At 34.8% G+C, this 24432-nt stretch overlaps 2 protein-coding genes across 5 annotated transcripts in view; one reads left to right on the top strand and one right to left on the bottom strand.

The window, feature by feature from the left end:
* Window positions 1–2332, top strand: part of EML6 (EMAP like 6) — a 286173-nt gene extending 283841 nt beyond the window's left edge. The window contains exon 42 of the mRNA XM_031950479.1: window positions 1040–2332. Within this exon, the coding sequence (XP_031806339.1) occupies window positions 1040–1064 (25 nt within the window). The 3' untranslated portion in view covers window positions 1065–2332. The remainder of the gene's footprint in view (window positions 1–1039) is intronic.
* Window positions 2333–3695: 1363 nt separating this feature from the next.
* Window positions 3696–24432, bottom strand: part of RTN4 (reticulon 4) — a 64509-nt gene continuing 43772 nt past the window's right edge. For all 4 annotated transcript variants that reach the window (XM_031950480.1, XM_031950481.1, XM_031950482.1 and 1 more), the window contains 6 exons: window positions 22889–23096; window positions 19914–20052; window positions 7025–7094; window positions 5325–5371; window positions 5084–5142; window positions 3696–4679 (listed from right to left, as the gene is read on the bottom strand). In XM_031950480.1, coding sequence (XP_031806340.1) covers window positions 4637–4679; window positions 5084–5142; window positions 5325–5371; window positions 7025–7094; window positions 19914–20052; window positions 22889–23096 — 566 coding nt within the window. In that variant the 3' untranslated portion in view covers window positions 3696–4636. The remainder of the gene's footprint in view (window positions 4680–5083; window positions 5143–5324; window positions 5372–7024; window positions 7095–19913; window positions 20053–22888; window positions 23097–24432) is intronic.

Consider the following 24432-nt stretch of genomic DNA (forward strand, 5'->3'; position numbering starts at 1 on the left):
AATTATAGTCAAGGTATTTCCATTCAGTTTAAAGGCATCCTTTTAATGTATTTAACATCAGGACAGGTTCCCTATGCACTCCCAGGGCACCCATATTTTGGAAAAGAACATTTTCAGTCTAGTTCCAGAAACTCAGCAAGCTCTTGGACCTCTTTTCCTAATCTCTCAGAGAAACTTTCTGTGGGGTGGGGACCCTTGAAGTTCATCCAATGAATGCCCATGTTATTAAGGACTAGCTTAATTCACTTCACTTGTACTTGTTTGAAAGAAAGATACCTACTCTGAGATGCACCTTGCTGCAATATGTTGCAGTGACCAATTGCAACAAGTTGCAAGGACTGATGAAGGAGGAAGGGCTGTTAGGACATCCAATAGTTTTGTTTTTTTTTTCCCCTCGGCAATGTCTGTCTCCTCTCCCCAAACTAGTTAAAAGCTGCAATATTACCAGATCACATCATGTCTTCAGGGTCATAAGTCCTCCAATCTTTCGCCACTGTTTAAGCACTCAGCTTCCCTCTAAATGACCAGAATACTGGCAACCAACCATCCTACATGTCATGCATGGGATCCAACTATCTAGAAGTCATGCTAGCAAAATAATTTCTGGCTGAGTAATGAGATTGAAGTAATTTCCCCTAACGGGAAAAACAAGATGGCTTCTGTTAGGCCCACAGTGGGTTATAGCCCTTGAGGGAATGAAGTAAACTACCTTGGTATTCAAACTTTCAGAAAGCCCGATGGAAAGCCCTGTTCTCCCACTCAAATGGTGTAAAAAAACCCTAAAAAACAAAAAAATAACCTCATAGATTTCCAAAAGAAAAAGAGACAACACAAATCAACTGTATATATGCATGTGACTGACCAACAAACTCTCAGTTGAAAAATTCCCAATATACAAAATCTGGCCTCAGACAACACTTCCTATCTGCATGACCCTGGGCAAGTCATTTAACCCCAATTGCCTCAGCAAAAAAAGAAAAAAAAAAAAAAAGAAAAAAAAATTGCCAATATAAATTAACTGTTGTCTTTTTTATTTTAGCATATTTGTGTGGAGATGTTTGTAAGAACAAAAAAACACAAAACCTGGAGAAATATATCACATTATTGCTGCACTTCAGAGGATGTGGCCAGATGCCTCCTTACCTTTTCAGGTGCTTGGAAACGATTGATGTTAAGAGGATGCAGTCACAATTGTGGTGTTCTAAGGAAGCACTCTAACAACCTGAAATTTGCAAAACTATTAAGTTCCATGGAGAAGGAAAAGCAAACTGAAGATTTGGTGGCCCCTATTCCTAAAGACTAAAATTTTCATCACACACACACAGAGAAAATCTCGTCTGATAATGTAGCCCACTTGACAAAATTTTAAGCCTCAGTTGCCCTGACAATTATATAGCTTTACTTTGCATTATAACTTCTTAAAAGTATATGTTTTATGTCTGTTTTCACACATTTTAGGAGATGTTCACCTTTTCAAAATCATTATCTTGAATAAGATTAATTCTAAGTTATATGCACTGGGATAAAAGAAATGCTAAAAGTACACTGTTTTCCACTAAAGCTAAACACTTTCAAAAACCAAATGAGCCATGTACAAGAAAAAAGTTGAAAATGTTAATTTTTTTAATATTTTATTTGCAGAGTTTTATATCCATAAAGTGCCTTTGAAAGTTTTTAGTCATGTGGGCTACTTTCACCTCCCACAAATACCTGCTTTCTACATATGGTGCTATAACTTTAAAACTGAGGGCTAACCAAACACCTTTAGCAAATATGTAGTTTCTCGTTCGTGTCCTGATTTTATTTTTCACAAAATTTGTAATGGGCTGACATTAGTCATCTGCTCCAGAAATAACGACTACAGGTGAGCTAAAGTTACTATAGTGCAGTAGGGGTGGAGTGGAGAGTGAATGACTGAGATTTTCATTAAGCTTTGTTCACTAGGCAGGTCAGACTCCAAATCACCTTTTTCAAAAATTCAAGAAAAAAAAGCCTGCTTCCAGGGCACCAGAAGATGGACTCCAAAACTTACTTGTTCTATGTCCTACTCTATACTTTGATGATAAATAGCCTATGTATCAGTTAAAATCTTTGCTGCCTCAATTCCCTGATAGGAGTTATGGCTGACCTGGATCTCAACCTTCCTCACTTCCCCACTCCTTCTCCTCACTTCCCATTTCTCAAAAACTGGCAGGCAGCCTTCAGCTAGCTGTTGGCTTTTTTGTCCATTGTCTTGCTTCAGGAAGAGGTCAGAACAAAAATCCCTGTGTGACAAATTTATGAGCCCCTAGAGTATCTGATATAACTTAGTCTTGGTAAATTAAAAAAAAAATAGGATTTCCCAAATCTAAGATTATATTATGATCTATTACTAGTAAAATAAACCATGGTCAGTAATGGATTACAGGGCCCTAACCCAATGCCTTGCATAAAGAAGGCACTTAATACAAATGACTATACTATAGGGTAGTGAATAAAGAGCAAAGGAAAACCTAAATACCCTGTACTGACTAGACTGGCAGTAAGGACAGTATGCACTAGCTATTCCTTATACATTTACTGAACTAAACTACTGAAATTTAAGAGTTATTGGTTATTTTATCACGTTTAAAATAAACAGAAAAAGCAAAACAAACTATCTTCAATTAAGGAATAAAAATTCCAACATCACAAGTGCTTCAGCATTCTCAACAAAATACATCATTAAGCTATTTTTCTATGCCAAATTTATTAATGCCTTATATGTTAATAAACAATTAGTTTTGTCAGATCCACGAGTCCCTATGCAGTCTTCATTAGAGTTTAATTTTCCCCCCTTGTATTTATAATGTAACCATATTGACTGGTGATGCTGGGTGATCACCACTTTTGCCTATGTTGTACTACTGTTGGCCTTTCATATTGATTGTACCTTAAATAGAAATAAACGTGAAAATAAAATGAACTGATCAATGGTGATATGTGAAAACTATTTAAGAGCAATAGTGTCTGTGTGTCAGGAAAATACAATACATAATTTGTAAGCATTTATATGGTATGATTTTATGTATAAACCCTGCACTGTATATCCTAATGTAAATTAAAATACTGGCGCATGAATTTATTTTTCAATTGTTTAAAATGTTTGAAAAACACAATTTGAAAACATTTTTGTTGTGTCAAATAAATTTGATTACATATACATGTTTAAGTTGATTTTTATTGTCAACACCCAGAGAGGTTCAGGTTTAATAAGGGACCGCTATATGGTGCAAAAACTGGAGGCAAAACTCTCCCCATATTCTCATTTGACCCTCAAAACCCCAGGAAGTAAGGGCTTAGGGCATTATCCTTTCATTTCACAGGAGAGATATGAGGGTGAGGAACAAAGTGACCACTCATTCACAAATGCCTTGCTTGTATCAGAGTCAAGAATTACACTCAAATCCATCCTGAATTGATCTTCTGTATTCAGTCTATTCTACCATGTTGTCTGGCCTTTGTGGACTATCTAAAAGCATAATGGACATTGATTTTCTAGGAGCTGGATTATAAGCTTTATTGAAAGCTAAGAAGTGAACATTTCCATTCAATTTGTGGAAGGCAAATGTTAGATAGAATTCCCAAGTTTTTAGACAATTGGATATCAAAAATAAAAACAAACAAAAACAACCTTTGAATAATTTGCTAGTTTCACAAAAAACAAAACACCAAAATTATTTTTAAGTCTCTAAGCTTTATTGATACTTGGTTGGTTTTACATTTCACAATGCATTCCACAGACTTAGTTCAGATACAGCTTAAACCACAATTGAATAAATCTTAATTTATAATTTCTTGCATAACAATGTTTGATATTTCCAGACAACATTTTTTTTCAGCATTAGTTTCAGTTCATAGATCCAAAGTGTGTGATGAAATTAACTATAGTAGGTCTGAGCAATGAAGTGGATGGACTCTCTATGGAAATGGGATTGAATTTTATGTTGAAAATGGATGGTAGTGTTCTAGAAATATAATTTCTTTTTCTAGCTTATGTGATTTAGAGCTACTCATAGAACCATCAACTTTGAAATATCAAGCACTGTGGGGCAGCTGAAAGGTCTAAGCTTTGTGAAACACTATATATATTTATATATATTGGCAATTAATAAAACAGTAAAATCACAATACAGCTAGACTCATACCAAGAATGCAAGTTTTCTCTTTCTTGCTTTAGTGGTATGATCTTTTCTAAACATTTTATTTTAGAAAATCTGCATCATTCTACACAGACCATACACAGGGCACAAACTGTGAAAGGGTTCTCCCGACAGTTCCACCTGCTATACAACTTCCTGAAACACAGCAAGACTAACTCCAATGAAGCACAATGTACAGCCTTCTCAGATCATTATGTGAGAACCAGTGCCTCACAAAGGAAAAACAAAGATGATTACGGCTGAAGTCCAGACATAGCAGCTTACGATACTTAAGATGATGAAACACATAGCAGTCAAAACAAGTTTTTTTCCTCAAACACTGCGTTGCTAAAAAATAAAGATCTGTGAGACTGCTCTGCAATGTCAAGGCTCCATTCTTCCCCGACCCTCCCCATGGAATCCAAATGAAAATTCCCCCCGAACGATGAATTCTTAGAGGTGTTTACTGCTGATTTTTACTCAGCTTTGCATTTCAATCCAGGGATTTTTGCTTGGATTCTACAAGTGAAAGGGAAAAAAATAAATAAAATTCTAAAGATAAGGATTTTTATAGACTATATCAATTTTATAGACTATATCTTCTTTTTGAAATAAAAGTAGTTAGAAACATTCCAACATGTTAAAACTGAAAAAAACATATTACATTTAGCTACTCTTTTCTTATAAATTGGGTTTACAAATATAATGGTCTTAAATACAAAAGTACAATTTAAATAATTGAAAAATATAGTTTTAGCTGTATGGGCAACAAATAATTTGGAATAAGCTGTCACTAAAAACCATGCATTATTCCTTGTGCTCAACACATGGCTATTTTTGCTACCGTCTCAAATAAATAAACAAATAAACAAACAAACAAATAAATAAACAAATAAACAAATAAAAACAAGACAGATACTTACTTAGCCATGGCATCTTTAACATTCTTATTCACAAGTTCTAGATAATGATCAATCTGGGTCTGTAAACACAAGGTAAAATGGTTGATAGCTATAATTAACAGTGTTAAAGAATTTGAAGATAAATGAATGTCCAATTCTAGATGCTTAAGAAATCATTTCATTAAGGTTATTTCTACAACTCATCATCATAAACTCCATACTATATGAGATTATTCTATAAAGCCTTCCACATTAAACTCACCTGATGCCTTTCATAAATAACTGGAACACTGAAGAGTGAAATCAGAGCTGTAATAAAAAAGAAACAGAATTTTAAACCCATATCAGGAACACTTAGTGACAGCTGAATCACAAAAACTTCCTAACTGAATATAACTTGACAGTGCTCTATGAATGGATTGAAAGGTCTTTCAATGAGAGCCCTTGGATATAGTCTCCCTCCCCCCCCCCCTTCCACCATAAGGAATGAATAAAGGAAAAGGTAGAAGAATAATTTGTATCACCTATATGCTATTCATAATTTGCTAAGCACCTACTATGTGCTAGCCACTGTGTAGATGTGAAGATGACAGACCCTTGCCTTAGGAAAGCTTATAAACTATTGGGTAGAAACAACACAAAAAAATGAGTAAACATAAAACTTAAGTAAGCTAAAAACAGAATAATTTGGGGCAGGAAGACCAATTCAGAAGCTATTCCACCATCAGGTATGAAGTGATAAGGCCTGAACTAAGACAGCGACTATGGAAATAAGAGAAAAGGAGAAAGACACAATGTCAAACATATTAGGGTGGAGTGGAGAATCAGGGCCAAACCTGGGTACCTGACCAGAAGGATGGTTGGAGGAGATGATTTCGGGGAAAAAGATAATGAGTCTGCTTTGTACAAGTTGAGATGAATAATATACCACCTAGCTACCCAAAGCAGTGGGTGATGTGGGACTAATGGAAGTCACAAGAGAGGTCCACAGACCTGAAAATCACCTGTGGAAGTCACCTGCATAATAATGAAAACTGCAGACCCAGAAGCTGAAGGAATCACTAAGAGAGGACACACAACAAGAAATAAAGTGGGCCTGAGACAGTCTTGGGCAACCTTCCCTAAAGTCAAGGGTGATGAATGTGCCAGAGACTAGAAGTCATGGATAACCAGGCAAGTTGAGTAACTCAATAAGGAGATAGCATCCAGAAGAGGGGAGTCAAGAGCTTCAAAAGCTTGAGAGAATAAAGATAAGAATTGAGAAAAGCCCTTTGTATGTGACACATAACTGCCAACTTTGGAAATAATAGTAATAATAATAGCAAGCATCAAAAAGCATTTATAAGTTGCAAAGTACTTTACAAAAAGAGCAGCTTCAACTGAATGATAAAGTTAGGGGTCAAACTGCATAAGGCTTAAAAGAAGTGGAGGCAGCAAAAATAATTTTTTTTAGGAATCTGACAGAAAGGCTGGCCTAGTTAGACATAGTATGATAGCATTAGGGAATGGGAGGATCAAGTTTGTTTTGTTTTGAAAGATGGGTGAGATCTGGGCTTTTCAGTAAGAAGCATTTCTCTAACTAAAGCGAATTTGGAGAACAACTTTTTATCAGAGACCGGAATAAAGGAAAAAAGGGATGATAACAAGATTTTGAAACGTAGCATAGAAGAGAAAAGTAAACTCAGAGTGAATGGCCTCTATTTCTCCTGTGAAATTTGAAGCAAGGACCTCTGCTAAGAGGGAACTATTGTTCAGCCAAAGGATATTTGCTTTTTTTGGTGGGGTTTATTAAGGGAAAAGAGGAAATTTTTGGAATCTGTCAGGTAAAGGCACCTTTATGACCAAATTGGCCCACTATAGCTAACTATACCTTTATAAATTAAAGTTTCCTACACCAGTATTTACCTTTTCTCCAGTCTTTAATAATTGTGATTATTTCCCCCCAAAATTTTATAAACTTACCCAATATCAGTAGTGTTAGGCCATTGAACAAGGCACCAACATAAGTGAAGATCCACATCAATACTGCAAACTATAAATGAAAAACAAAAACAAAAGGTATAAAAAAGAATGGCAAAATTCCCATATTCATTCCTTCTTGAATTAAACTTTTCTAAAACAATTCTTCCGATGCACTAAATGGTAATCTTTTATTTTTTAACTCATCTAGAAATTATCTTTAACCAAGTTTGTAGACACACCAAAATAAAACATTTAGACAGTTTTATTCTAGATAATATCAATAAAAATGGCTACCCTCAGCTTCTCTTGGATTAATAAGACTATTATGTACTACATATGTATCCATTTGTGTTGGTAGACAAAATTCACACTTCACCCTCAATCTTCAATTCACTTAATGTTATTAATGTTGTTTTTATAAATAGCATTGTCATTACTAGCTACTAAATTATTGTTAATATTTCCAATTGAATTCAATAAATATTTATGAAGTGCTAAATATATCAGGCATTTTATTAAGTGCTGAGGTTACAAATAAGAGGGCAGTTCTCTGCCATCAAGGAACTTACACTCTTACAGTAATGGAAGACAATATGCAAAAATGGTACTGAAGTCAAGACCAAGTATAGTCATATGTTGTAAAATGAAGAGATATCTGGAAAGTTCTGAGCTTTTTATAAAGGAAGATTTTGCAGGAAATTAATTACTCTCCAACCCTCCAATCAGAGAGAAAAAGCAACTGAGGGTGTTAAGGCATTATGTATCAAAAACTGAAGCAATAAGCATAGAGATGAAATTTCAGGTAATCAACTTATCCTGGTGATGGTATAATATTTGTGGACTTGAAATCAAGCACAGAAATATTTTCCCTATTTTCACCCTAAAATAATTTAACCAATCTTAATCAATAAGCATCTTTAAGTTTCACTTATGTCTCAAGACATATTAGGGATAAAAATACAAAGAATAAAATAATCTTTACTCTCTAGTCTTTCCCTATTTTAATTCAGTCTATATATCTTAAATAAGATCAATTATTCCAATCCACAGCTCTAATCAATCAAATCACAATTCTTTAGCATCTCCTAATTACTGCCAACTTAAAACTGAATCCCTTAAGGCTCCCCATCCTGAAAAAAAGATCTTCTCACTCAAACCTTTCCAAGTCTGCTAACGATCATCCCAATTCTCTTTTGCCCTTTGTAGCTCCAAATTTCTCTAAAAGCAGCTTCAACAGGAGCCCCCACTTTCTCTCTTACTCTCTACTTAGCTGCTGACAATTTAGCTTCTAACTTTATCATCATTCTACCAAAGCCGCTTCCTACAAAGTTACTAATGCTTTTTAGGTGCCACATCCAAAATAGCCTTTTCTCAGTCCTCAGTCCCTTCAACAGCTCCTCTGACTTTGATTATTCTCTCCCTTGACACTCTCTTCGCTCCAGGCCTTTGGGAGGCCACTGTTTCCTGGTTCTCTTCCTACCTATGTGACAATCCCTTCCCTTGATCTTCCTTGAGATCCTACCCTTTAATCCAAGTCTCAGAGTTCTGTCATGCTCCCCCTTTCCCTCCACCCTACCTCACTTGGTGGTCTCATTGGGTCCCATGGATATCATTACCATCCTTATGCTGATGATTCTCAGATATATCGTTCTTGATCCATCTCTCTTATGGCTTCCAGCATGGCCTCATGAACTGGATGTTCAGTGCACAACTTTTACTCACTGTGTTCAACACAGAATTTTATTGTTCCTCTAACCCTTCCCTTCTCTTCCAATTTTTCCTGCTAAGTGTACAGAGCACCACCACCCTCCCAGGCCTTTAGGCTGCCAAGCCCAGTCCTCCCAGAGTCTTCATCCCAGCCAATATATTGTCAAAGTGCATCCCTCTAGGAGATGCCCTCTTTCTCTCCATTGATAACATCACCACTGTGCTGCAGGCCTCTCACCACTACATGCCTGGACTGTTGTAAGAGCCTGCCAGAAAGTCTGAGCTTTTGGGGTTTTGGCAAAGTTACTGGATTGGTTTGCCATTTCCTTACCAGCTCATTTTACAGATGAGGAAACTAAGGCAAACAGGATTAAATGGCTTGTCCAGGGTGATGTAGCTAGGAAATAGGCAAGGCTGGATTTGAACTCAGTACTGTAGGCTCAATATTCTTTACCCATTGGGTCATCAGTTATTCTTACCCCTTACTCCCTGATATGTACTCTAGTGGCAGAGGTTTCTGGCTGTTCTACAAAAAAGACATTCTATCTCTCAGCTCTGGGTATTCTCTGGCTATCCTCCAAGCTTGGAATCCAATCCCTTTTCCAACTACTAACCTCCCTGGGCTTCTTTTAAAGTCCCAACTAAAATTCTGGCTTTTATAGGGAGCCTTCCTCAACCCCTCTTAATCCCAATGCCTTCCCTTTCCCTTTTTTAAAAATTATCTCCTATTGACTCTGTACACAATAGCTTGCTCTGTATATGTTTGGTTGCATGTTGTCTACCCTCCATTAAACTATGAGCTCCTTGGGGGCAGAAACTGTCTCTGACTCTTTTTTTATTCCCAGGGCTTAGAACAGTGTCTGGTACATAGTAATAAATATTTACTGATCCTATCTCACCATCAATATGCCATCCCACAAGCCCCATCTAGACCACATATCCTCAACCCTAGATCAATGGTACCCAATTCAAATAAGAATGAGGGCCTCTAAACAATATACAAAGATCCCTATAAGACATGTTGACTTTGTTTTAAAATGTAATATTTTATTTACCGTTATTTATTTTGTTAAATATCTCCTATTAAAACTTTAAATTTATTTTTATTTCATTAAAATATTTTCCAACTACATATAAACAAATTTTAATACTCTTAAAAATCTCTCTCCCCCTCTCTTTTTCCCTCCACTAATTTACAGGTGGTATCATTACTACATACCAATTTTTTAGTTTCTGATCCCCCAAAACTCCCTAATGATTGAACAGTATTTAACAATCAATAAATACTTAATAAGATCCTGCTATGTATGTACCAGGCAGTGTTCTAGGCAATGGTGATGCAAAGAACCAGTTCTCAAGAACCTTACATTCTACAGGAGGAGACAACATACAATAGGTATGCATGTGTATATAGATAATTCATATACATATATGCATTACAAAATAAATATCCAACAAGTAGATAGTTGGAGGCTTTGCATTGCACTTTTGTTTGTATCTGAAGGAAGTAAAAATCCTGATCCATCATGCCTGATATGGCAAGGTAAGCTAGGTGAACCTAGTCTAAGCAAGCTGGACCATAATTACAGAACCAAAGCTTTAGCTTATCTTCCTTCTTTCCCAACATTTATAGTGCAATAACTACTGCCATTTATAAAATGCTTTAAAGTCTGCAATATGCTTTCCATAAATTATCTCATTTGAGTCACACAACCCTGAGAAGCATGTACCACTAGAATACAAAAAGAACCTGAAATTCAGAAATGCCATTTGTAAAACAAGAAGATTGAGCTAAATGAGCACCATGGGGTTTTTTTGCTCTAAATATACTACAATCTTATTATTTTAAATGCCTTCTCCAATTGCTTCATCATATTGTGGAGAAAACCGAGTTCCTGAACACTAACCAGCAGAGTCAAACTCTAGCCAAGTCTATCAAAGTAGAAAGTTTCAAGGACATATGGCAGGGGCAGTTAGGTGGCACAGTGGGTAGAAAACCAGCCCTGAAGTCAAGAGGACCTGAGTTTAAATCTGGCCTCAGATACTTAACATTTCCTAGCTGTGTAACTCTGGGCAAGTCATTTAACCCCAACTACCTGGGGGAGAGGGGGAGAAGAGAGAGACACATGGGACTAGAGATGGGCAATATATCTGGCTTGAAGAACCAATCTAAGTTAAGTTTGGAGAAGTATATATAACAATCAGCAAAATGATTTTTTTTGTTATTTTTTTTGAGGTATATAGAGAGTTCATGATCTGCATAGATTAGCAATTCTATCATCTGAAATCTGTAAATTTTTTTAAAATATTTTTGTAACTACAGAACAATAAAATTGGCTTCCTTTAATCTTAAGTATTTTAAAAACAATCTGAGAAGGCATAGACTCCTAGACTGACAAAAGGGGGCAAGGCACAAAAAAGAACCTTTGGCACAAATGGAGGGAACCTAGCTGATATAATCACAAAAAGCTGATATGTACATAAGAGACAAGTCAAATAGTTTAAAAGGTTCAATGGAGTCAGAATTTGCACCACTGGGCAGGAGATTTTTCTATTTAATGCAAAATACCTACAAACTAGAGCAATTTTAACAATGAAATGAATAGCCATGGCAAGTCAAGAAAAGGTCAAAAGATCAACAGCTACACAGTTCAAAAACTGGCCTGGATGTTTTTAAGGATACTGTTTTATGACTTCATTTGCAGTAGACTTATCAACAGTCTTATTTTTATTATATTTCCAACATGAACAGTTGCTTTCCATGGTCCACTCAAAGTTCCCAAATATCCAATCACTGTTTTGTTTTGTTTTGGTCATATTTAGTGGCTCACCATACTTCTACACTAAAGCACTATTAGTCAGCATACACAAGGACTCTTTCTATTATTTTAGGGCTTTGCAGTTTATAAAATCAGTCATCACAACAACCCTTGTAGTAGAAAAAGGGGGGAGGAGGGAAGAGATGCAACACACCAAACCCCAACCTGTGAATCTGCAAAGTTATCTGGAAAAAAGCTGATAATTCTGCTCTAATTGAGATGTATAAAGTTTAAGAAAAAATTTTGTATTCTGGATTTGAAAAGTGGTTTCAGGACAGGAACAAGGTCTAGTTACTTCTTACAGGCCTGAATATCAGAACTTACAGTTCTCTCTCATTTAATCAAGTAGTGGTCAAGACATGAAAGGTGTCGTGTTTTTAGCATTTGTTGTGGAATTACTGTGAAAAGATTTTGCTCATAGGTCCAGTCAGCATCTTCCTCCCTTCCCCCCTCAATAAATAGCTACACAGCTAAAAATATACTATGCACTTCAGTGAGTTTGCTTGGTGCCACGAATCCGTGTTTGTCTATCATCAAACAGAAGTTCACTGGGAAAAACAATTAATCCTTAACAGTGGACAAGAGCTCACTTTAGCTACTGTTGATATATTTACAATCACATTACACACGATAGAGTTTAATCTCAATATAGTAATTAAGTTAACTTTGATAACTAAGGAAACTCAGACATAGACGATGTTTTACTGTAACCTATAAGAAGGGAATCCAAAGATTTCACACCTGGCCCATGTAAATCAGTCACTCTAGGCTGAGCTTCAAAGGCTCAAATGTCACTTGATTACTGAAAGCCCCTCCTGAAAAGCCAGGGTTTCCACATACAACATGAAGGACAGAAAAAGGACTACTGATCCAATCTTGAAAGCATTGACAGCGTTTTCTTTCTTTCTTTCTTTCTTTTTTTTTTTTGGGGGGGGGGGGTTGAGGAGAGGAAGGTGGTTCAGAAAATGAATAGGACTATAAAGTCTAGTCTTTATAGCACACAAGCAAATTTGTTCTATATAGCATCTGTTTTCTCTCACATATGATCATTAAGTACAAGCTCAAACATCTGTAATCAAGAAAAAAGACAGCAGATTTTTCACAACCATTTTTCAAGATATAACCCAGGTGTAACCTTCAGGTTATTATGGAACAAGGAATTCATCACCTACTGGGAAAGCTGCTATTCATTTCTAAGTGCCCCAAACTAGCAGAGTTAAGTCAAGAGGCTCTTGGAGCATGCTGCAGCCACTGTGTCTCTGGCATTGTATTCAGTTTTTTTCAGTTTGACAGAACTCATAACTGCTGACAAGGCCTTTGGCAATCTGGAGTTGTGGAAATAGAGTACAATTTTGTAGAGAAAAATTTAAGTGGCTTTTGGGCATCTCCAACAATGATTTGACTGTATTCAAGACATCCATGAGTATAGCATGAGCAATTATAACAGATAAATAACCCCTGAAAAATATAACACCTGAAGGTCGTAGTGGTAAACATGAAATACCAGAAGGCTTCCAACACTAGAAAGTGTTAGTCTCCTCTAAGGAGAACTTGTGGAAAGATGGGGGCAAAAACCAGATAAGATGGAAAAGTCTAAATGGTATAGATTTGTACTTGAGAGAGAATAATAAATCAGTAAAATGCTGGATCCACTGAAGCATCAGCATTTGGTTAAACATTAAGTGTATTCAGGAGAAAATAGCAATATTTCACTAAATATCTTTCAAAAGTACTTAATTTTAATCTTCCAAATGACCACTACAAACATTCTAATCAATAAAAAATTAAATCAGAAATGTTTAACTATTATCAAAGAATCTTGGCAGCAGAGAACTTGAGATTTATCCCATTTAACATCACAATTCATGAAGATATCCCTCCTACAGAAATGATCACAAACACTACACTGTATTTACAATCTGGCTGGATGCTGTGGTAAAGCAAACTGGTAAGATGATATTGGACCCAATTCTAATTTATGGAAAATTTTTATATTTCCAAAAAAATGTTTCATCTTATAAGCAAATACTATGCTAGAAAAGCCCATGTTTTCCCAGTTAAAATTGTCTTTGGATACTCATGATAATTTTGGGAAGGGAGAAATAAAAACAAATTGCACACAAAGTATGCACACAGTGAAATGAAGCAGTGCCAGTAACATTACTTTCACATAATATTCTTTCTAGTTTGCTGTTTTAAATCTACTGTGACCTAAAAGGCAATCTTGCTTATTTAAGAATTATGTATTAAATACATATGCACACACACACAATCAAAATGGATAAGAACAAATAAGCTTATTTATTCTGATTAGACTAGGATCAATAAAAATATGGGATTTTTTTTTGTTTCAGGATTTTGAGTAAATATAAAATTATTTACAATTTTTTGTTAACCTTTTCTTTTTACTTTGTTATTTATACACAAGAGGCAACAAGACACAGTAGACAGCTGGCTTCAGAGCCAGAAATAAGGTTCAAATCCTGTCTATGACATACACCAGCAAGTTGAGCCTGGACAAATCATCCCTGCCTCTGTGCTCCAAACAACTCTCTCAAACACTTACATTACTGAAAAAGTGCTGGCCCTACTTTGGAAGAGGGAGTTGAGCACAGGTCTTATTGCTATTTACCTCTATTATTTATCATTACCTTTGTGACAAGTTCCATAGTTCCCACAGCAGACCTTAATGTACCAAGGACACAGAAGCAGTTAGGAAGCAGGGCTGCTCCTGAAAATCCACTCAACCAAGCAAACTCACACGTTAATTCCACTCCCTGTCTGCTGGTTTTCCTTCTTGAGAATTCTCTACAAATACCCTTGGGTTTGATCTCAATCTTCCACCAAGTTCTCAGATTGCACCTTTTTTCTTCAATAACTTTGTGATGTTTTGTGAAAAGATATTAACCTTGGGTGTCATCTTCCTCCATAATTGTTTGCAAACAAATCATTTTGATTTAGAAATGGTTTCAGAGGAGGATGGGGGGGTGAGAGGAATCTTTCCAAAATGGGGCCCAAAACTTAACTCTACTGTAAATTCACTATACATTGTTAAGGTGGCTTCCATTTTGTTACTTGAGAATCTTTATAAATGTGGGTAACCACCCATCATATTTTCTTAAGATTAGAGCTGATTACTGTTTTCTCTGTTACGACTCACACAGACTCAATTTATACCAACCAAGATTTTTAGAAATTTTCTAAAATTTTTAGAAAATAGAAATAATTCATTTCTTTTTTTACAGCACTATTAACTGGCAGTTCAAAAAAAACTTTAAAGTCCACTTTCACCTTTTTTGAGTGTCAAAATGTAAGCAACAGGAAACCAAGATAAACTTTCTTTGAAAAGATAAATTTTCATATTGAGATATTAAAGAGACTCTTTACCACTCCATTTGAATTTTTTTCACTTTAAATAATTATGGTTTTAATATCATTTTTTATTTTATATTATATTATACATATATATATTTTTTTATATTTTATTATATTATTATAGAACCCAGTCCATCTACAATCTCATGATTTAACTTTCAATCTGGATAGGGACAAGTAGGTATGATTATAAAAGAATAAGACTATCAATTTTAGTCCAATTTATTTTGTTGTTATTAACCATAGCCATAAGATTTTTTATGTAAATGTATAATACTGGTTTAATTCCATAGATCAGGAGCAATTGCTATTCAGAAATTTTATATGGATCATCATCTACTTATAACATGATGTTTGAAAATTCTCTGTAGTTTAGAAGGTTATTAAGCTTAAAAATACTATGTTTTAGTATAAAGTATACAATATTTCACTTACGCCATCTCTAATATTTTAATTGTTGTTTCCAAGAATACTGAAATTGTTACATTTCAAAGCGAATTTTTTTTTATTGATTTGCATAACCATTTCATTACACACTATGTGCAATGCACTGTACTTAGCCTTGGGAAAGTAAACTTTTAATAACTTATAAAAACTCTTTGGAACATCCAAATCAGTAATGAACCAACTCCTTCGTAATCTATACTTGCCTCTCAAAGTCATCTAAAAGTCCTTGCAAAAATTAATCTTTTTTACTAAATAATAATAATTCAAGCAAAACTACTAGAGGCTAGAGTTTATACTAACTACTACCAAAATCTAGATAGGAAGTCAAGTATTGATTGAAAACAAAGGAAAGTTGAGTCAGAACTTGCTTAATTTAATTTTATCCCTACCTGATTTCACAAGCAAAACCCATACAATTATTTTAAGCTTTTTAAAGTTTGCAATAATACACATATAACTGCTTAATTTTTTTACTGAATAGAAAACAAGTTTATTCAATAGTACTCAAAAAAAAAAAAAGTTATTTTTTTCCTTAAAAGAGAAAGGGATCAAAACTATCTACCCAGAAGCAATTTCTGTACACGAGCTAAACTTGTTCCCCCTCATCCCATGTTGGCATGGGAAAAAAACCAACATATTTGGAATCAGAAGATCAAGCTCTGGTTCTATCCCTTCCTAGCTGTATGACTTTTCAGGGTGAGTTATTTAAATTCTCTAAAAATGGCCATTTTTTCTCATCTTTAAATTGAAAAACGGTAGATAGCCCAAACTCTAAAGTGTTCTAAAACCTATACTTGAATTGTTCTTTATAATTATATTTTCATAAAACAGTAATTTAAAATAATGTTCGCATTGAATTCTCTCAAGGTATATATTTTGTCTCTTCCCCAGCTTTTAACAAATATTTTAACATTCTAGTTATTCTGATTTCATAAGGGATTTTAAAAAATAAATAACATCTTAGAAAACAATCTTGATAAACATAATTCACCCCAAAAATCTTTAGGTTATCTTTATATGAGAAAGATATGTCCTCCATTAGCAAATGTCTTGAGTTACATGCAAAAACAGTCTTCTTTGGTTGATAAGGTTGATGACTACCATTAAAAAAACCAAAGCTGATTAGCAATTATCTCTACACAGAACAAACAGAAAGCCCCAATTTTGGTGTGTACCTAATAACACATTTTGTAGAAACTTTCTTTGGCTTCCTATTTCACCATACCTCTACTAAAATTCACCTTTCACAACATTTGTGTTCAGTCACCCAGTTTCTGACTGATATATTCCAAAAGTTGTTTCTGAAGATTTTGAAAAGTCACACCACATTTCAAAGCTACACTAGAGTTCATTCATATATGCAAATATTTCTGTACTTATTATGCATAATGCTCTATACAAGGTACTGAGACGGTATAAAGATAAATAAAACCATCTCCATTAGGTAATGGGCCTAAAATCTACAATTTCATCTTACCTTTATTGCCTTTTCACATATGCTCTATGTCCAAGTTATATTACCACCAATCCTCCCCCTAAACGCCCTCCAGAACCCATATACCCTTTTGTTCTGGTGGATTAACAGTATTTTAGGACTATTTTAGTGTCTATTATGTTAACTCATTTTAAAATTATTTTGGATTTTTTAAAGAAAAATTAATTTAAAAATTAAGTTATACTGCGAACTCCCCCTCCCTTTTCTCCCCAGCCCCCAAGGAACATATTTTATACTATCTTTTCAAACATTCCAATGAAATGAGTAACAAATATAAGCACTTCATACAAAGAGGAGATGATGGCATAAAGAGTCTAAAACAAATTATTAAGCTATATTTTAACATGATCCTACAAAAGTAGTCATGGAATCACCAGATTATACAGGAATATACTGATTCTTAGTTTACTGAATAGCTATGTGCCTTATATCTCCTCTATTTTACTCAGAAAAAAGTCAGAGAGATCCAAAGACCTGGTAGAGAACTATAATTACAATATGTAACTTCTGTGAGGAATAATTAAACTAATTAGAGCAGCAGTACTGATAATGATAATAAGCTTGCATTACAGGTACTGGACTCTAAAAAGTTTACAGAGTGCCTTTAATATCCTCATTTTTAAGGTGAGAAAACTAAAGAACTGTAAAGAAGCCCAAAGTCACACTGCCAGAAATATCAGAGCCAAAGCCTCAAAACCACAAATTTTGACCTAGCTTCAAAAAGTTTACTGAAATTGTTAAATTGTACATATATCCAAGCGAGGAAAATGAAAACCTAATTCCTTCCTCAAGGAAACTAAATTTCTTAAGACTTACATATGACTGCTCCTCAATAATTCCTAAGAATTAGTTCATGCTTTGGGGAGTTTAGGTAGCCATGTCTGACTCCAGATAGCCAATGTATGGCAAGAATAGAAAAGGATTAAAAATATTTAGAAGGCTTGAGTTTTTTAAAGTGTTAAAAAAAAAAAAAAAAAAAGGCAGTTTCACAGTAAATATCCAGTTCACTGAAGAGATTGTAAAGATTCCTCCAACTAGCCTTTGTCTCTTCTTATGGAAGTTACTATCCAAACAAAATCTACTGTACTTCAAGTCATCCCTTTATATTTACTCAGCTTTGAGGCACTATAAACTACAACACACTGCCCCTCAGCTTCATAACTAGGACCAAACACTATTCTTACACCTAGTTACCAGAGAGGATAAATAAATCAGAAAAAAAGAGGGGTACAAGTTAAGAATCAACTAGCTGGTCTATTCACAAATAACAATTATCATTTCATCACTTTGTTATTAAGATTACAGAGCACTTTGTTCATGACAACTCTAAGAAAAAATTTTCAAATGTTTTACAGTTGAGGGTTTGAGAAAAGTGACTTGCCCATTCTCAAAAGTAGAAATAGAACCCTGGTCTCCCTATCCTTACAGACAGATCTAATTTTTCTTGCAATTAAGGCTTCAATTCTTTGAGGTGGAAAAGAAGAGAGGAAAAGAAAAGGTGAACAGGTTCTTTGCCCTGAGCAAGAGGTAAAAAGTCAGCCTGTTGGTAAAAGGGGGGAGAAGGGGGGAGAGAATGGCAGTTCTAATCTTGGTTCCACAAATAATTTTACTAGCTGTATACCATGAGAAAAGGCATTTGACTTCCCTAGACTTCAGTTTCCACAGCTACAGAATAATGTAACTGGATTAGAGAAACATTTAAAAGATTTTTCTTGGTTCTAAAAGTCTATAGTTCTGATGATTAAAATTAAACAAAATGGATTTACTACATACTACTTGCCTACAAGCTGTTTTTCCTCAGTTTTAGAAATTCATTATGTTTAGGACAGGTAGGTGAACAAATCCTATTATTAAAATCATGGATTTTCAAGCTTCTGCATGATTTTTTTTTTTTTTTTGCTGAGGCAATTGGTGTTAAGTGACTTGCCCAGGATCACACAGCTAGGAAGTGTTAGGTGTCTGAGGTAATATTTGAACTCAGTTCCTCCTGACTTCAGGGATGGTGCTCTATCCATTGCGCCACCTAGCTGCTCCACAAAATGTATTTTTTATCTGCTATATATGTACAGTCACCCAGAGAAACCTCTTTTAGAGAAGACTATCTTTATTACCCTTCAACTAAGATATGGTATTCAAATCAGTGGAGAAAAAAGTGACAACTTATCCAGTATCTTTGTCAGGAAAACCCCAAATGGGGTCACAAAGAGTCAGACATAATTGAAAGGACTGAAAATACAAATCAAACCCTATAACAATAAAAATTCGTTAATATTAACAAGTCTTACTGAATGATCAATTTAAAAACTATTTGAGGATAAAATTCAGTTCTTTCAGTATTATGTCCAAATATTAATCAATGAAAGGACTGATGAATCCCAGTAGCATTCCATGCACATTTATAAAATTTCCAATGCTGCTTCTTAGAACCTTCTAATGTCTTCCTTTTTTGTCCCCAGATTTGCCATCTTCATTCCAAAAAGCAGAGATCTGGAGACCATTTTGTATTTTCAGTTGCTTCATTAGTTTTTATTCTCTCCACCACCACCACCCTCAAAAAAAGAATTAGCAACTTGAAACAGACTAAAAATGAGCTCTGTACTTTACTAGAAAGTTAGGACCATACTAGGAAGCCAGAAAAACAGAACTAAGGATCAGTTCCATGACATGATAAAGAATACAAAAAGGACTTTGTGACTGTCATAATGAGTATAACAGGGTAAAAGGCCAGAGATCTAGAGGTGGAGACAAGAAGACTTAAGAACTGCCTGTGAGCTATAAAGGAAGAGGTCCCAGAACTGCTTGGGGCTCTAGGCCCCTCTTCAAGACTAAGTTGCAGAGAAGTTGCTGACTTGTATTACCAAAGGTAGTTTCTTCTACTAATGAAAGCACTTATTTTAGTGCCTTCCTTATCTCTTCATATAAGGTAAAGGTCAACTTTACCTAACATACTGTCTTAATCTTCTATGTTAGTACCTTCTGTGACAAGAATTAGAACCAGCTAGAAACCAAGTCTTAAATAAGAAATGTATACAGTCAACAAACCTACCTTCAAAGAATCAACTAGATCATCAACTAGGAAGAGGCGCCTGAGTTCTTTGATTGTGCAGTTGACATGACCAAGTGCGGATTTGCTGTACTTCTGAACCAGCGTCTCAGATATTGCAACTTCAGAATCCAGGTAGGCCCTGCCAAAGGAATGCACTAGCAATTAGTGAGCAAACTTCAGCAAGTTCAAAGTTTGAAAGATTTTGTTGATTAATTTAGTAACAAACATGTAACCAGAGGAAAACAACCTGTTTAACAACATTCATAAGAATGAAATATAAATCACTAGGAAAGATCTTTAATGATCCCATGTGCTAGATTAGCTTCATTCATGTACCAAGTCATTATTTTCCTAACACATTTATTTCCAAGTTATTTCTTCTTAGTCAAGTAGATCTGTCAACAAATTTCAATAAATTATTTTATAAATAATTTCACAAATGGAAATACATTAAGCCTAATAAAACAGTTCAAATATGTGTCATAAGTCAAAGCTGTTAAATTTTGAAGAAATGACTATAAGAAATAGAGCTAATAAGTCATTTCACTTTTCAATTTCAAAGAAAGAAGAACAAAATAGGACAAACATTCTCTCACTTTACCACTTTAGAGTACTTCAGCAATTAAATAGCTTGGTTTAAATGACACAAACTTTTAGCAAAGAAACAAACAAAACTCGAGTAATTTTACTACTACTTTCTGTACTTCAAAGCAACATGTTTGGCCACCTCCCAACATAAAGAAAAGTTACTCATTTGAAAGCTTTCAATAATATCCTAACTCTAAAAGTCTACTATTCTCGCTTCATCAAACTACCATTTTTGATGTGTCCACTGACTATATAGTAATTAAATGTCATCTCTGTTCATTAAAATACCTAGGAAATTAATGTCTATTTATGAAAATCCTTTGTTCAATCAATCTAATATAAAGACACATAGGACAAAAAAAAAAAAAAAAAAAAAAGATTCATCATTAGCATAAGTAATTTAGAAAATCAGTGAGCTTAATCATTACTCTTTTGTTTATTTATTTATTTATTTAATTTGGCTGAGGCAATTGGGGTTAAGTGACTTGCCCAGGGTTACACAGTTAGGAAGTGTTAAGTGTCTGAGGGCAGATTTGAACTCAGGTTCTCCCGACTTCAGGGCTGGTGCGTCACCTAGCGTCCCCAATCATTAATCTTTAAAAAGAGAAAGTCTTATAGTCTGAAAAGATTTATAAAATTTGTCAATATCAACTTAACAGCATTCAAAGTACACAGTTTAATAAATACATTACTAATAAATGAAATGAATATCCATTTATATTAAAAAAATTTTCTAGCCTAGAAAATGTCAAAAACATAACACATTTTAATACATGTTAAGAACCACGCCCAAGTGTGAAGGGATAGGCCGGTTCTCCGAAAGCCCTCCCAGCTGTGAATCATAAAATCCTGACGGAATTGCAAATCAGTCTTTATGGACCCATATGTTGCTTGTGGATTGGGAATGAAATAAATTGGAGGCAAGAGGGAAGAGGAGGGAGAAGAGAGGTCAGAGAGTGCAACTGCCTCTCAGTCTCCTTGTATCATTATCATCCTCTCACATGAAGGGATCCATTCTGCTGGTCCCCGTTGGAATCCCAGCAGCCATTGGCAGGTGGCTCCCCTAACAAATGGCACCCAAAAAGGGACACAATTAACACAAGAGGCAAAGAAGCAGCAGCTTCTGAGCTGTTTGTGAGTAGGATCCTCCCAAGAGAGTTGCTTCAGTAACCCACAAGGAAGGAAAGGGAGAAGAGACCTACTAAGACTTTTTCAGTTGGGGTAATTAAATGGGCCAACATATCACAGGGCTGAGGCAGGAGACTGATGAGAGACTTATGAAAAATGCCTGTTCTGACTATAGTCATCTTCCATTTGTCAGAAAATTTGCCTCCATGACATCTCACAAGATTCAATACCTGCTTATAGTATCTCACCCTACAACCATCCAGAGGTGATAGTGCTATTTGCATTCCTCAGCATGTGGACTCAGATAACAGCTGTTTCACAATATTGGACAAACTTATTGACCAAGTTTTTGGGGGAAATTAATCGTGTTCCCATAAAACAAAAAACAGGGAATTATTAAGGACCACACCTAAGTGTGAAGAGGCAGTTTGGTTCTCCAAAAAGCCCCCACAGCTGTGAATCATAATACCCCTGAATGAATTGCAAACCAGCCTTTATTGACATAGATGTTGCTCGTGCATTGGGAATGAAACAAACTGGAGGCAAGAGGAGAGAGATCAGAGAATGCAACAGCCTCTCAGTCTCCTTGTATCATTATCATCTTTCTCACATGAAGGGATCCATTCTGCTGGTCTCAATTCGATCCCAAGCAGCCCCTGGCATGTGGCTCCCATAACATCCAGCAGCCACTAGCAGGTTGCTACCGTAACAAATACATATGCTACAAGTATTCATAGGAAGGGGAAAATGGTTAGGACTTAGTTTGAAAATGCTGGATCTTGAACTGTATGATCACGCCAAGGTAAGGACAAAGAGGGAATAATTGCCAAGTTGTAATTGGCAGATCAGTGGAGAGACTAGATTAAGGATCTATGTTGAAATTTAACCTCTTGCTAATTAAAAATAACCCTGTTAAAATGATATTTTCATTTAAAGAAAAAAATCAACTTACTAACATCTGCTGTAAGAAACATTTTTCTAACAGAAATAAATGCTAATTTAATGTTTTAAGAAATAAGTAGCTCTTAATTTAGTTATACAACTGCAGTTTTCACTTTCATTTGATTTTCCTGTAACTTTTACTAAAATATAAAAATCCATCGATTTTAGTCTAATTTAAAAAAATATTTTTTAAACCCATCCCCTTATGACAATGGAAATATCAATATTTCTAATAATACAATATAAAGCAAAATCTCAAAATGTACCATATATATTATTACAAAATGTAGGGCCTTGAATAAAAGCAATCATCTTACCTGAATGGGTGACCTTCATCAGATTTCTGAATTGCTTGGATCACTCCCTTGTATACCCTGAAGCTGATAGTCACAGAGAGCAGGGCCAAGGCAATGTATGCTGTCACACTTACGATGCTGAATACTGTCAATGAAAGTAGCAGGAACAAACTGGCACCAAATACTACTCCAGTCTTCTTAATGTCTCTCCAATATAGAAGGTCAACCACTAAAAATTTTTTAAAAAATCTGAAATTAACATCCATTGTTTTATCTATTGTACAATACTGTTTAATCTACAAAAGTGACAATTAAAATTTATGGCTACAATATACAGCTAAATCTAAAATGTATTTTTAAAAGAGTTGAACTAAGCACAAACAGGATCTAAAATTTTTACTCCTTAAAATAGTAATTAAACAAATTGTCACTGTTCTTGTTCTTCTCATTGTATCTCTTCTCTCTATTAACAGGCATCATTCCTTGGTGAGGAATTATTCAATTCCATTAATATAATACATACTAAGCAACAACCAAAATCACAAACTATTTCAAACGTATTTACCCACTTTATGATAATTCATGTTATGATTCAAATGCATAAAACATTCTACCTAAAAATAAGAGCTATGGATAAGATTCTTCTATTCATTCCAAAGAATGTCAATTTAACATGTTAACATATTTTTAAATTATTTACAAAGTTACTTTGTAATTAATTGTGGCAAAAAGTTAGCTACACCTAACCCTTTGTAGGCAATGTGATATAGTGGAAAGAGTGCAGGCCTTAGATCAGTGAGACCTGGTTTTTGATCCTGTTGCCTCTTGACATTAATAACAAAGAAACTTTTTTAAGCTACATTTTACTTATCTGTAAGTAGGAAATAAAACTTGTAGTACACTTCTATCATAGGTTATTGTAACGCTCAAACAATGATGTAAGAAAACTACTTTGGAAACTTTTAAAGGGTTTATAATTGCAATTATTATTTGTATGTTTATTAATAGTTACCAAAAATTGCATGTTTCAACAATCTGCTCTTCCTCAATCTGCTGTTATGTTATCTAAAGCAAATCAATTTTTCCCCCCTTAGCTCCTCTGCTTCATTAAATTAGTTGCTAATTTTAGAACTTGAGAGAAAAAAATAAAGAGATATTATGAAAATCAATTCTTTTTCTTCTTTTCTGATCAGGGAAAAGAAATAGAGAAGTAATAAATAGGTCACCAGAGGATATTTAGGTATCCTCTGAAACAGAACTAGTACCACAGACATTGCCAACTGCCTCATTTTTCTAGTCACAGGATTGTCCACATGGCAATATTAACCTCCCTAGCAGTTGATATTAACTTTTATAAATCAACTTCCAAGTCAATAAGGCAACAAAATTGTAGATATGAATCCAAAGTTGAGGGTAGCAGGATATGAGGCAACAAGGAAGTCAAGGACATAGGTTGAACTAATTAATATGGTGTCAAGATTATGAGGAAAAGGGAAGCAAGAGTTTGGTCTCATCTGGAAGAAATGAGAAGGAATATATAGAATTACAAAAGGATAAATCTCAGG

Source organism: Sarcophilus harrisii, chromosome 2 (assembly GCF_902635505.1).
Source record: "Sarcophilus harrisii chromosome 2, mSarHar1.11, whole genome shotgun sequence".
Lineage (NCBI taxonomy): Eukaryota > Metazoa > Chordata > Mammalia > Dasyuromorphia > Dasyuridae > Sarcophilus > Sarcophilus harrisii.